Source organism: Heterocephalus glaber, unplaced genomic scaffold (assembly GCF_053883595.1).
Source record: "Heterocephalus glaber isolate CG9 unplaced genomic scaffold, H.glaber_assembly_v1.0 deba00001555, whole genome shotgun sequence".
Taxonomy (NCBI): Eukaryota; Metazoa; Chordata; class Mammalia; order Rodentia; family Bathyergidae; genus Heterocephalus; species Heterocephalus glaber.
This window is the reverse complement of record NW_028258346.1, coordinates 1,600,358-1,615,022: the sequence shown is the minus strand read 5'-3', so window position 1 is coordinate 1,615,022 and position 14,665 is coordinate 1,600,358. Positions and strand designations below refer to the sequence as shown.

General features: G+C 40.4%; 1 protein-coding gene and 1 long non-coding RNA gene across 3 annotated transcripts in view; one reads left to right on the top strand and one right to left on the bottom strand.

Moving 5' to 3' along the window:
- The window catches only part of Cdh17 (cadherin 17), an 80,060-nt gene that overhangs the window by 45,924 nt on the left and 19,471 nt on the right, over positions 1 to 14,665 (top strand). For both annotated transcript variants that reach the window (XM_004850106.3, XM_021262641.2), the window contains exons 6-12: positions 1,202 to 1,360; positions 1,452 to 1,651; positions 3,940 to 4,071; positions 4,385 to 4,535; positions 8,567 to 8,782; positions 9,242 to 9,318; positions 11,188 to 11,379. In XM_004850106.3, the coding sequence (XP_004850163.1) occupies positions 1,202 to 1,360; positions 1,452 to 1,651; positions 3,940 to 4,071; positions 4,385 to 4,535; positions 8,567 to 8,782; positions 9,242 to 9,318; positions 11,188 to 11,379 (1,127 nt within the window). The remainder of the gene's footprint in view (positions 1 to 1,201; positions 1,361 to 1,451; positions 1,652 to 3,939; positions 4,072 to 4,384; positions 4,536 to 8,566; positions 8,783 to 9,241; positions 9,319 to 11,187; positions 11,380 to 14,665) is intronic.
- The window catches only part of LOC110350323 (uncharacterized), a 73,062-nt gene continuing 62,926 nt past the window's right edge, over positions 4,530 to 14,665 (bottom strand). Inside the window, exon 3 of the long non-coding RNA XR_015442829.1 lies at positions 4,530 to 6,876. This is a non-coding gene — a long non-coding RNA (uncharacterized LOC110350323). The remainder of the gene's footprint in view (positions 6,877 to 14,665) is intronic.

Below are 14,665 nucleotides of genomic sequence, written 5' to 3'. Positions count from 1 at the left end.
TCAGTCTTTTCCTTTTCTCATCCTTTAGTGCCTACAACTAATAATTCAGGAAGCAATATTTATTCTACTTTATTATGTGGAGCAGTTCTGCTGTTCCTGTCCTTGACCCTGGGATTGCAAACAAAAGACTTTCACTCATGGATTCTGCTATGTAAAAATCCTCCAGGCCTTTTTTCTTCTTCACCAATAGAATCTTCTAGCGAAGTGGCTCTCAAACTTATTGGCCTCAGGACTCTTAAAATTTTTTGAATGTTTCAGTGAAATTTTAGTCACATGGGTGCCAGTGATGTTCTGGTCAATGATTACAGTTTTATTTTTGGGAGCATGTGGAGCCCTAATTTGTGGCATTTGTGAATTTCCATTATATAAAAACTCTCATCATGGCTCATGTCAAGCTGCCAATGATATTAATAATTCACTCACAAAATTTCTTAAAATTCAAAATTGACTCCCACTAGCTGACTCTGGTTCATCACTGGTTATATCTATTCCTATTTATAGTGTTAGAAATTTTTTTAAAAAGCTTATTAAATCATGTAAAAACACAAAAATATTTTAATTAAAAAACTATTTTCAAGACAAAAGTAATATAGGAAAATTAACAATGCTGAGAAGAGCACCATCATTTCAATCTTTGCAAATTTAATGTCTGGATTAAGGGAAAACAGTTGTGTTATTTCCATCTACATTTATTCTACTGCCATATGTTAATTTGGTTGAATTCATGCCTGAATAAAAACTAGTCTCAACAGACATGTAGTTGGGAAAGAGAGAAACATTTTAATAGTATTTTAAGTTTGCAGATTTTTTTGATATGATACCAAAACTTAAAAAATGATAGTTTCCTAAAGAGTCATTGCAGTACAGAATCTGAAACCATATAAATAACATATTTCTTACCCCTTAACAGTAAAATCCACTAAGTATCTTGTGGCTTGAATGGATCTACTACATAGGCATGCTTTTTAACTTTATAGACATCTTGAAATAGTCTCAGAGACCCTGAAAGATCCTCTGACCATCCTTTGAGAAACTGTATCCTAGGGGAGGGGAGAAGAATAAAGATTTATTTCTTACTGATATGAATCCATGGTGTCTTCCTCCATTGGATCTTTGTTTCTTAGAAGGCAAAAGTGGGTATGGTTGGTCTGGTTTTCAACTATATTTTTGTTTTGTTTTCTGGGTGTGTGTTGTTAAATAGGAAAGCCTTTCATGTATGTCAATGCTACGGACCTGGATGATCCAGCCACTCCCAATGGCCATCTTTTTTATCAAATTGTCATTCAACTCCCCAAGATCGACAATATTATGTACTTTCAGATCAACAACAAAACAGGAGCAATATCACTTACCCGACAAGGTAAGTCAAGGGAGCCACCCGAAACTGGGCCAGAGAAAGAGACATAGGTCTGTCACTTTCAGAGATGTTTCCTTTTCTCTGTTACCCATAGGGGCTCTGGAACTGGATCCTGTTAAGAACCCTTCCTACAATCTGGTGGTCTCAGTGAAGGACATGGGAGGCGAGAGTGAGAACTCCTTCAGTGATACTGCATCTGTAGATGTTACAGTGAAGGAGAATATTTGGAAAACACCAGAGCCTGTGGAGATTATGGAAAATTCAACCGATCCTCACCCTGTGAAAATCACCCAGGTAGTACCCAAGTGGCACCTAGCACCTACTAGATAAGTACTCAATCTGTAGAGACTTACCCTCATATCCTTCACAAACACATTTGTATTGTGCCACATGATTAAAAAGCAAATTAAGCAATCTCTGGTCCCAAGTCTCTGGAGCTCATCATCATGGGAAGAAAACTTGGATTCAGATGTATATTTGAACTTTCAGAGAAAATTTCTACCCCCCTCACCTTGAAAGCAGACACCAGGGATGTTTGTGGTTCCCTGTTGGTGGTGGGGGACATGGTGGCTTTAGTGAGTCATCTATGACACACATGTCATATACATGGTTTGAATTTAGGGTTGCAAATATTTTTAAAAAGCTATTAATCTTGTGGGGGAAAGTCAGATCCGATAGACTCAACCTCTCAGAAGCTGTGAGACAGGCACAGGAACGGCCAAGGATAAATGAGTCCTAGCGGGCGATCTTTCCCCTTGAAGAGTGCCCTACTCTGTCTCCTGTGTGTGCCTCTCTCTCCCATCCAAATGGTCTTCCTTCACTTCCGTGGAGGGTGCTCTCACCTGCAAACCTTTCTACCTTAGCTCCTGGAAATCCAACCTGGATCCTACCAACATCTGGTCTTTTTGGAAACCGGGGAGGTTTCTTATAACATGAACACTGTGGGGTGGTGTGAGAGCCTGGATTTGGATGCAGACAACTGAAACCAAGTTCTTGTCCCATTAGTTTAATGACTGATAATAAATAATTTAACTGTTCTGGGCTCCAGTTTCTCCTCAGTAAAATGGGGATAATAAGACTTCTCAGAATTACTGTGAAGAGTCACTGAAGTAGTACCTGTGAAAGTGAGTAAAAGATGTTAATGTTAAAAAGAACTCAGTTTGTCATGCCTTAAGATTTTTTTTTTTAATGATACTGTTGTAGCTAAAGGGCCCTGTATGGCCTATCCTATCTTCTCTGTTGTCTAATTGAAAGGGACTTTCATTTAATAAATGTCATCGCTTCTCGGCCTTTTGGCTAAGATCAAGTGTCATTTAATAAATGTTAAATTAATGAGTATCACATTCAGGCAAGAAAAAGAAAAAAGAATAAAAGTGGGATTTTGCTTTGGCAACTAAGAAAGCATGCCAGTACACATTCCCATGAGGATTTCAAATTCAGATACTGGATTAAAGCCTTCCTGTTCATTATTCAGATTACCCTCATTGCAATCCATAGATGTTGGGGCTGTCAAAGAAAAGAAATCCTGGGGACCCACACCCAAGTCCTAAGCCTGGAGAAAGTGCTTTGGGTGTTCTGAAACCCAGGAAGAAAAGTGACACGGCACAGTTCAAGGAATAAGAATGTAGACTGAATTTTAGGACATAGGACGAGCTCACTGTAGAATCAGTAGCGTGGCCTTAAGTGTGTACTGTAGGTGCTACTTATAAAACTGGCAAGGGACAAAGTTTCCAATTAGCCCAAGAGAATGGCTTCATGAGGAAATTTCAACTAGCTCTAGGATCTTAAACAAGACATTTAATTTTTTGGCCCCTAGTGTCCTCATCTATAAAATGGAGCTGTCAGTAGCTTCTATTTCATAGGACTGTTTGAAGAGTAAATGGGATAATCCATTAAAGTATTTAGAATTGTGCATGATATGTAGTAGTAATTCCTCCATAAATATTATTATGAATAATATAAAATATAAACTAATAATAGTTTAGGGTATCAGAGAAGCCAGGGTCTGTCCAGAAAGTTAACTGGTCTTACTATCAGGTTTATTTTTTTTTATTAGGTTGATTTAAAAACAACTCTAGGAGTTTGCAGTAACTCTTTTCCTAAAAACTGTAAGAATAAATACTTAGGGAGGACTGTGCCTTATTTATATATCATTTATCTTTCTTTAGTTGCATGGAGAAGAGTTTAAAGCGTCTCCTACTGCTCTTATTCATCTTCAGTGCTAAATTTTAGAAACTTCTCATATATCATGGCTTAGTCCTCAGACAACACTCGGTACCAAGTACATTTTGTTTGCTAACTTGATGTTTCATGAAGATGAAGCCTTCCCAGTCATACCTCTGAAAGAAAGCAGCCCACAAAGTCTTTAGGGGGCAGATCATAAAGAATTGGTTCAGAGAAGAAAAACTCCCCTGGTTTGCTTTTTTGAGCAACATAATTTTTTAATGTCTTATTTTAGGTTGAAAGTGAAAAAATGTAACTCAGTTGCTATAAGGAAGCACCGACATCTAAAGGCATTCCCAAAGGAGAACCAGTTCTCTTGCACCCCTGTGCTTTTTCTCACTGTTCTTTGGGCCCTGCAGGTGCGGTGGAATGATCCAGGTGCGCAGTATTCCTTAGTTGAAAAGGAAAAGCTTCCAAGATTCCCATTTTCAATTGACCAGGAAGGAGATATTTATGTGACTCAACCCTTGGACCGAGAAGAAAAGGATTCAGTAAGTAAAACAGGAAGAGTTGCACAGGCAGCACAGCAAGACAAAGTTCTATATCCACTTAGAGTTGAGAGCAAAATCGATTTTACTTTTTAAAAAATCTGCGTTCCAGACCCACCATATTATGGGACCTCAAAGACATGATAATTTGATAATATGGCCACCAGTCTGAGCCATGGTTTCTCATTTCCCAATTCTAAGTAAATGGAAAATAAGATGGGGCAGGGGATGACCTAGAAATGAAACAGCAATTTTCTCTGCCTTTTAAGGGGGACAATGAAGGAGTCTTGTCTCAACTCTGACCTTCCTGTTGTAGTATGTTTTTTATGCAGCTGCAAAGGATGAGTATGGAAAACTACTTTCGTACCCACTGCAAATTCATGTGAAAGTTAAAGACATTAATGATAATTCACCGTCATGTCCATCTCCAGTGACTGCATTTGAGGTCCAGGAGAATGAAGCATTGGGTAAGAAGTGAGAGCTGTTGGATGCTGTGTAGCTGCCCTCCTATGTTAACTATGTGACTCCTTTCCCCTCAGTTGGGTAGAAGGTGGACAGGGAGACCTAATAGTGGTCAGTCATCCATGTCTGGCCCAGCACAGAGATTGACCGTGAGACCATATAGGTAGAACATTTTTGGTTCAAGCAGTATCTGGGTAGTGATTTTAAATCAGAGCTTTTATAACTACTCCCACCACTAGTTATTATTACCATCTACTATTATTACCACTATCACCCTCTGCATAATCACGAGCATTACAACCATCCCACCATCATCCTGTATGCATACATGTAGGTATCTCATTGGCAAGGTTTTCCTGTAAGTTGTCTTATTTGACCTCTACTTAACTAACCTAAAAGAGATAAAATTTGCTGAACAAACACTGACTCCCAAAGTCAGATACTCTGAAATAAGTAAACAATACTGATAGAGTTGAATTTGACCTTTGGGCCTCCTTGCTATCTAGGAAGCTCATAATTCAAGAGGCTGGTGGATAAAGTTAAGCCTCACCTATTTTGTCTTTTTCCACTTAAAAAAATTGTATCTCATTATGGCTTCAAGTTTTGTATAGAAACAGCTACTATAAGAACATTGTGATTTCTGGGAATCTTAATGGCTTTCCTGGGAATCTTAATGGCTTTCCTGGATTTGGGGCAATTGTTACTTGTTTCCTCCTTGGACTTGTGCCCATTGAGTAAACTGGCTGCATTTCTTGAAATGCTTTGGTCTGTTGTGCCATGAAGTTCCCAAGGCTGACAAGCTTAGCAACCATCATCTCTAGGGCTTTGCTCCCTTTTGGTGAGATCCTTATATTCCTTGTGCACATTCTCATCAGTTTCTTTTGCTTTCTTTACTCTTCTTGCTACACACCTTTGATGAGGTAGCCGCTTTCCTGGTGGCCTGGTGGGTGTGCCAGGAGTGGCTTTCTTGCTCTTTGAACATTCTTTTCCTTTGTGCTGTCAGGAGTCATACGGAGGCTACCTTGTATTTTTCTCAGGTCCTTTCTGTTTAATTTATTCCAATTTTTGCTTCAACAAGAAGAGTTAAACAATAATTGCAAGATTTTGGTAAATTAAAAGGAAGACTTTTGGGCCAGGGATTTAGCTCAATGGTGCTGCCGCCTGCCTTGCAAGTGCAAGGTCCTGAGTTCAATCCCCGGTACCAAAAAAAGAAGACTCTTGTCATAGTGACAACTGTATAATTAATGCATAACAATAGCAAACAACACCTGTGGTATCATCCTTTATGGAAATCAAGGATGGTCTGATGCTGAATGAAGGTGTGAAACTCTTGAAAACCTTTCTATATGATACCTCAAATCTATTGCCTTAGGCCAAGCATACAGTATGTTTGTTATCCAGTGTTGTATAAGCAATTGCTCCAAAACTTTGTAGCTTAAAACAAACATTTATTATCTCATAGTTTTGTGAGTCAGGAATCTGGGTTCCATGCACCTATGTGCCTCTGATTCAGAGATACACACACACACACACACACACAACACACAAACACAGCAGGGGGGGGGAATATGAACAAGAGAGTTACAGTCTTTGTATATCCTAATCTTGGAAATGTTGGCCCATGTGCTACTCATCAGGGTAAAGTCATTAGGGTTGGCCAATGCTCAAAGGAGGAAATCATAAAGAGTTAGGAATCTTGAGAGGTGAGGGGTATTGGGAGCCATCTTTGAGGCTGCCCATCTCATTGGGAAGAAGATAGTGCTAGTTTTCTGGGAATGATAAGGAAGTTATTGTTGGGAGAATAAATTGTTCAGGGGCTCAGCATGCTACTGGCTTCTTTAAAAGTGAGAATTTATTGTTAAAAAATACAAAGTTTTTAATAGACCAAGAATTCTTATAAATATATTCTGTATGTGTAGCTTAGAAGAGGGAAAAGACAAATCCCCTGCATTTTAGAGGTTTACTACCTAGCTGAGATGTCAAGACATGCATGGATGAAAATATTAACTTACCTTCTTTTATTTACATTCTCTTGTTCAGTCTTGTATCATCCAGTATCTTGTGGGACTTCTTATTCAAAGTTGTAGCAATACTAACAATAGTTCTTAGATCCCACTTGCAGGAAATTTGGCTCTCATGCATCCCTACCACCCTAAAGTATTCCTGGATGCCCCTAAGAAATGCTGTATATGGCCCTGAATCAGCTTGGGCTGTCACTTATTCCTGCCTCAGTCAAATATGGCACTTCTTTCACTTTAGGTTCATGTGAAAAGTCTTCTTGCTCCCACCGGGAGGTGTCACCTGGTGCCAGTGGTCCTCATGGTGCCTCTGATGGCTGGAAGCTTCCTGTGGAGGGAGAGAATGGTGTTCTCAGTTGTTATGTCCACTTGCTAAGGGGAAGCATTCAAAGCAGGGCTACTCAAACACCAAAGGATCACAGATTTCAGCAGGGCACTCTTCATCCTACCACTTACTTTTCTAACAAGGACATATGCATGTCACAAAGGTAACTAAGTTGCAATGGATTCAGAAATAAGCAACAGCACACTAGACACATATTCTTTCTGTCCTGTTGCTCATGATGGCCCCTGAACCCACTCCATGTGACACACCTGTATGTATCTAGATCCACTGTAGGCATAATACAGGTATTTCCCTTCCCCACTTCCTCAAGCCAAAACCTGCTAAGTTTCCAGTCAAGCCAGTGGAGTTAAACTCATCTGGGAGAGGCACGTTAGCTAATCCACAATGGGATGAATTCAAATCTTAGCCCTGGTGGGATTATTGCTGCATGTAAAGAAATTCAGAGTTCCCATTTCAAGGAGCAGATGATTCAGAGCCTACCAGAACTCAGCACTAACAGCACAGAGCCACCCCCTGACTTCTAGAGCTCCCTGGACTGAAACATTCACAGGAACATAATTCTTAGGGCTATGAGCTGCAGCACAAGGGCAGGGTTGGAGGGGCCATGCCTGTTCTTTGCCCTGTGTTATCTTTGGGGTGGGGTCAGTCTCTGTAGTTGTTCCATAAAGGTGCTTAGTGGCAAACCAGCATTGGTTTCTCCTTGTTGGATTATGTTGTTTGCCATGTGTACTCGTGTCCCAGGACTGCCTTAATGAATCACCACAGACTTGGTTCCTTAAAACAGCAACAACAAAAAATCAGTCTCTCTGTTCTAGAGGCTGAGAGTCTGAAATCTAGGGACTAGAGCTCCTGGGGGAGAATCTATTGCCTCTTTTGGCTTCCATTGGCTGTTGGCAGAAGCATAATTCCAGTATCTGGCCTCTTTCACATCATCTCTGCTTCTGTGTGTCTCAGCATCCCCTTTTCTTATGAGGATCAGAGGGCTCCCCTAAACCAGGATAATTTCATCTCAGTATCCTTAACTGGTTACATCTACAATGACCCTTCTTTCAAAATAAAGTCCGATACTGAGGTTTTGCGTTGACAAGAACTTTTGAAGGGTACTATGGGTCATACTGTATCCCTCTCAAATTTGTATTTTGAAGTCCTAATGCCCTGTGTGTGCTGAATTGTGCCACCCCTTCATGCAGTGAAGTTCTAACCCCAAGTACCTAAAAATGTGGCTATATTTGGAGGTTGGGTCTTTAAAGAAGGAATTAAGGTAAAACGAGGTCCTCACAGTGGGCCCTAAATCCAATATGACTGGTGTCCTCCTAATAAGAGAACATTTGGATACAGAGAGGTAAGGAGAGAACATGATATAAAGCCATAGGGAGAAGAACATACACATACCAACCTTGTCAGCTTCCAGCCTCCAGAACCATGTGAAAGTAATTTCTATTGTTTAAATCATCCAGTCCATGACACTATATGACAGCCCTGGCTAATGAATGCACTATAGTAGTTAACAAAGTACACCATAGGAAGGGTAAAGGATAAAAATTAATGTAAAAGCCTTTGTCTGCTATGTAAGATTATTTAGTGCTTTCTAGGAACCTGCTTATTGAGTGAAAACAATTTAAAACAGATGACATGGGGCCTGTATGAATGGATTTTCTTTCATTCTCCATAGGAAGCAGTATTGGCATCTTTACCGCCCATGACATGGATGAAGCAAACACTATCAACAGCATCTTGAAGTATAAAATTGTGGAACAAACCCCCAAAGTTCCCATAGATGGACTCTTTTTGGTTGAAGAATATGAGGGAAAGGTCCAATTAGCTAGACGGTCCTTGAAAAAGCAAGATGCTCCTCAGTACAACTTAACAGTGGAGGTGTCTGACAAAGGTTGGTATCATACCTGTTGCCATGGTTACACATAATTATTTGTCTTCTAGTTATGATGTGTTACGTGCCTCATCATGGATACATTACAGAACTCTGCCAGTCTTTGCTTCCTTTGTGAGATACATGCTGTACAGAGAAGTAGCTCAGACAACATTGATGGGTTTTTCTGGTGCTTCCAAGAAGCAGATGGCAAAAGGGGATTAAATGTACATTTCAGGGTGTGGGGAGTCCAGAACACTTCCTCCGTCTGCGTTCATCTCACACCTCCTTTTCGGTGACATGCTTGTGAGTGCAGGGGCGTGGGGAAAAGCGGAGAATCCTCTCCCCAGAGAGACTGCATGTCAGCTATGAAGTTGTGATATGTCTGTCATTTCACTTGCCAGTTTTTTCCTGACAGATTTCTGATTTTAATGCATTATTTACAGTAAAAAATTTCTGTGATATAACTTTGGTTTTCAGATTTCAAGATCTTCTGTGCTATACAAATCAACATCATTGATATCAATGATCAGATTCCCATCTTTGAAAAATCAGATGTGAGTAGTTTTCACCATTTGTTTTTCCTATACTTTGTTCATATTACTCAACCCCTACTTCTGGGGAAAAAAACAATCATTAAGAAAAATGCCAGACATGACAGGTAGCCATTGTCACTGAGCCAGTCACAAACCCAGACACCATCTTGAGTAGAAGTCTTCAGGGAACAGTAACATTCACTGTTGTAGAATCTGGGAGTAAGTGTTTATAAACTCCTGCCAACAGCTCATTTATTCCAAGGACTGCTTAAAAGGTACAGCCATCATCATCTTCATTAAATTGAACAAATTTGAGTGGCTGCTTACAGTTTGTCATTATAGATTTTGTGTATAGGTTACTGCTGGGTCTCAAGCATTTTGAATCAAATATTTAATATTTGGATTATTGGCAACTTTAACTCATTTTGTAATAATTGGGTAAGAGAAGACCAAAAAATGAGGCTCTGGTTTAAGTTAAACACAAAATATACTCAAGACATTTGTAAGAATTAGAATTAGACAAAGAAAAAACAAATTTAGAACATCAAGAATGCAAATGCAAATTACTATTTTCTTGTCTTCAATACAGGCTTTAGTCTTGGTGATGGCTTTATCACTGTTTCCCTTAAAAGGGACGTCTAGCTTTATTAGTTTGAAGGAGAGAGAAGCCCATTTGACTAGATTGTTTTGTCATGTTTGAAGTCAATGATGAGGCAGCCTGGAGCCCTCTGATGAAGTTCATAAATCAAAATAGAAACAAGGCTGTGACAAAGAAGGGGATTGATTTATGATAGGGCTTGGAATGGTAAGAGGTGTGACTAAATATATCTTGTATAACAGGCACTGGGGTTAAGCAAGCATGAAATAAAGAATCCATTACTTCTCAGCCTCCATTCTCTTGGGCATCCATCCTTACCCAGTGTTGTGATTTCCTTGCATCTAGATAGAAGCTTTTAGATTGAGGGTAAGAATCTTGCTTTGGAAATCTCAGAGTTTAGAAATACCAATCTGGCTATAGCAACCAAAAGCCTGCTTTGTGTATTGCAGTGGTTCTCACCTAGGGCCCTCCCAGGTACCATCTTGAAGATCACACACCAAGAGAGATGGTTTGGGGGATTTTCTGGGGAGTGGGAGATGTTTTAGGCCAGCGATTAATAGCACAAGCTTTGGAGTTGGACGCACATGCGTTTAAATCTCAATTCTATGACTCATTGGCAGTGTCATCTTGGGTGAGCTTAACCTCTCCTGGTTTGCTCCCCGGTTAAGTGGAGAGGGTATCTAACATAGCTATTCAATAGGGTGTTTTATTTCTTATCTTTATTGAGTGTTGACTACAAACCAGGCATTCAAGGCTTTCTGCGCATTACTGTCTCTCTTAATCCCCACAGAAAACAGAAAGTAGGTTCTTTAATCTCTATGAATGATTAAAGAAGTGAAGTAACTGCTCCAAGTACTCAACTGACAAATGGCAAGGTTAGGACTCCTAACAGCTCTTTGACTCCAAAGTGCAAGCTCTTAACCTCTATCCTTTTGTTAAGAATTAATTAAAACAATTCACCTAGAGCATTTGTTACACTGTAGGTACTTAATACATTACAGCTATTTTTGTATCATTGGACTATAATTATAGCTATTAAACATATTGGATATGGGAGGTGAAATCTTACTAGTAGATCTCTGAGATATGTTCCTCTGTACCAGGGATTTTAGTTCATAACTACGACTGCTGTTAAAATCAACTGCACCATATTCATGAGAAGAAAAAAATATGCTTGGTAAACATTGATGTAGACTATGACTGTGTCCATTCTGAGACAAGTGTACTCTTTGGCAATTATGCTTGATGACAGTGGACATTCTCATTGTTTCCTTGCCCCGTTTCCTCCTCAGTATGGAAACCTGACTCTTCGTGAAGACACAGCTGTTGGGTATACCATCTTAACCATCCAAGCCACAGATGCTGATGAGCCATTTACTGGGAGTTCTAAAATCCTGTATCAAATTACACAGGGGGACAGCGAGGGAAGACTGGGGATTGACACAGATCCCCACACCAATGCAGGATATGTCACAGTTAAAAAGGTAAATAACCCATTAAATGAATTTGTCTTTTTGGTGGATTATTTGATTGTGTGAGGACCTATAAATAGTATTAGCAGTGAGCTCTCAGGCATGGTGATGGGCTCTTGGTGTACTCTGTCATTCCTCTCCTGACAGAAAGTCAGGGTTCTAGTCCTAGTCTGTCACTAATTAGTCAAATAACTTTTACAGTGAGATAAGATTGCCACAAAAAATATAGGCTGAATCATTTTTTGGTATATGTTCCATACAATAATTGAGACATATACCAAAAGTTGTTTCCCTGAAATTCAGATGTAAGTAGGTATTCTATATTTTAATTTGCTAAGTCTGTCAAGCTTTGTGGAAGGTGGAGCTGGGGCTCAGGGCTTCATTTCCTCCTTTGCACATGTAGGGAATTCAGGAGGATGAGCCCTGTGGCCCTTGGCTGTAGACCTTTTATTCCCCCACGACCAGCACAGACTCCTCTTAATTAGTGACTGGAAATTGTTGGATCGCCTTTCAATTTTTGATAGACAAGTTTATCCTTTCCTCTTTTTACCTTTTATAGTGTTGCTAAGCCCATTGGCTCTTGCTTTGTACCTCTCTGTTTAAGGAAAAGGTGGTCTGGAACCAAAGTATTAGTTCGTAGTTCCTGCTTCTTTTCACGAGATCTCACTATCCCTTCTTCACCCATGTCTGTCCCCCACCATGTATGCATCCCTGAGCTTTGACTCTTTTCTCTGTAGCTGCCTCATCTGTGTTGGAGTATGTGCAGGGTTTACTAGATGACTCATTTGTCATCCAACATATTTAAGTGTTTGAATACCTTCTTTGGGAGAGAGTGAAACTTTCCAGTTAGAAACGGCCAGAGAAGGGTACAGCAGTAGAGAATCTGCATGTGTGGCTAACTGCTGAAGAATTGCAGTGCAGTGGGCTGGAGGCTGCAAAGAAGCTCTGGAGGACAATTTTGAGCCAGAATACAGGAAGCTTAAGGTAGGGGCTAACAATGAAGACAAACATGGCATAATTCCACAGGGCATGGACAAAAGCAAAGGGGAAAAGAAGTGCTTGTGGACAGAATCTTGGAACTCGATCACGCTGTTGCTGTATAGCTATTCTATGACAGAAGGTCTCCCTGGGCCTCAGCCAAGAGGACTGTGTGTGGACCAACTCAAAGCACAGCATTCTGTGTGGGTCTGATATTTGGGAAAGACGCCATTACAACTTCTGTTCGTGGGGCCGGGGATTTAGCTCAGTGGTTCCGGAGCCTGCCTCGCAAGTGCAAGGACCCAAGTTCAATCCCCAGTACCAAAAAAAGAGGGAAAAACAACTTCTGTTTGTGTCTGCCTACATGGACAGAGAGAATGCCAGAAGTAAAGGATAAGGGTGGGGTGGACTTCAGACTTTGTAGGGGGTGGCTAGGCACTATGCTGGCAGCAGGTTATGCTTTGTGTTGGGTGGGGACAGCTTTCTCCCATCCTCCCCCAGGACCAGAGCTCTCTAGGACTCAAAGGAAGACAGGTCCATCCATCCCACTGAGGATGACTCCCACATGTCAACATTTTAAAGTAGTCACTTATTGTGAACCAACTTAAACTAATTTGGCCACTTGTGGTGAATGGATACTTACTAGGTATAATTGAAAAATATGATGAGTGTTTAAAAAATTATTACAGGAAAAGATATATTGCCATCAATACCCCTTAAAGTACAGGGAGTTTTCCCCTTGGGCCTAAGGACGCCAAACATGCATGATTCTAATATCAAATGGCACTCACTTGGACCTGCTGCTTCAGCTGCTCCAGAGAGAGAAAACGTGCAGTGTTCCAGATGATGCTGAAGCTGGTTGAAAAGATTCATGAAGCAAGAATTCAAAAAGGAAAAATTTACAATACAAAAATGAAAGCCAAAACTCTGAATTTCAAGAAAGGGGGTCCTAGGAGAGAAACTGAGCCAAGGCAAGGTGCAAAGAAGCCCCCTTTTTAGTCGTGCCTGACAGCACTTAACCTCAAGAGTCCCCATCTGCCCCAGAGCAGGCCAGGGCTGGGCAGCAGCAAACAGCGTGGGCAGCATTTCCACAACTGTCCACTCTGAACCAGCCTCTGGGACATCGCTTAAAGTTCCTGGGTTCCAGGCTCTCTCTGCAGCAGCTGAAGCTGCAACCTCAGGCCTGACTGAGTCCTTGAGCCTGCACAGGAGCTGTCCACTGTGCAGCCCCTGGCAGAGGAGGGGGATCAGCTGTGGCCCCGAGTGGCGCTGTGAAGTCCTGTAGAACCAGCTCCTGATGTGACAGTCAGATCCTCTCTAGGCCACCACATGTTAAGCTTCAGCTTGAAAACTTCCAGAGTTGGGAACTTACTTTTTAAGTAACTCTTTCCATTTTAGAGAGCTGTGCCTATTCAATGCTTCTCATACTAAACCAACATTGGCTTCTTAATTTCCCTTTCTGGCCCCATGTGGCATGGCCTGGAATGAGAGCAGATCATCTGTCTTTACATCATCTCTGTTGCTTCTCACACTCTCCATGAGCTTTATAAAAATGGGTGTTTGTACACATTTGTGATACATAATACATTCATTGTGGGCAGTAGGTACATGTACATAGTACACCTCATTCCTTTCTTCTTCCCTCCCCGTCCTCACCTCCCTTTCCCTCCACCCTTAGATTCCCTTCCCATCTGCAAAAGATCTACCTGTTTTGTATTGTCTTGTTTTGGTTTTTAAATTACTTATGCTTTTGGTTTCTCATATAAGACAAATTATGCATTTTAATCTTCTGTGTCTGATTTATTTTACCTAGCATTATGGTTTCAAGATGCATCCATTTTCCTAAAGATGGCTCAGATTTCTTCTTTATGGCTGAATAGTACTCCATTGTGTATATATACCACATTTTCTTTTTAAACATTGATTATATTGGAACATTTTAGATATACAATATAATGGCATTCATCATTGGAAATTTGCACCTTTACATGCTCTCTTGGTACCACATTTTCTTTATCCATTCATCTGTTGACAAACAGGCTGTTTCCATGCTTTAGCTATTCCTCCATGAGTTTAATGTGTTTTATTTTGTGATTTGTCTCCTAAGGCTGCTGTAAAATCATTCTCTATACAAATGCAGAAATCTTCATAGCATAAACAATTCCCAAGCTTTTCTTTGAGAACTGTATTGAGAATCAATACATTTCTCCTGAATGAAGGAAGTGTCCTAGAGTTAAATAAATTTGAGAATTACATTTCCTCTTTTAGGAAAGCTAAAATGTACATTAACATCTTAAAACCCTAATAAGTCCTACAGTGA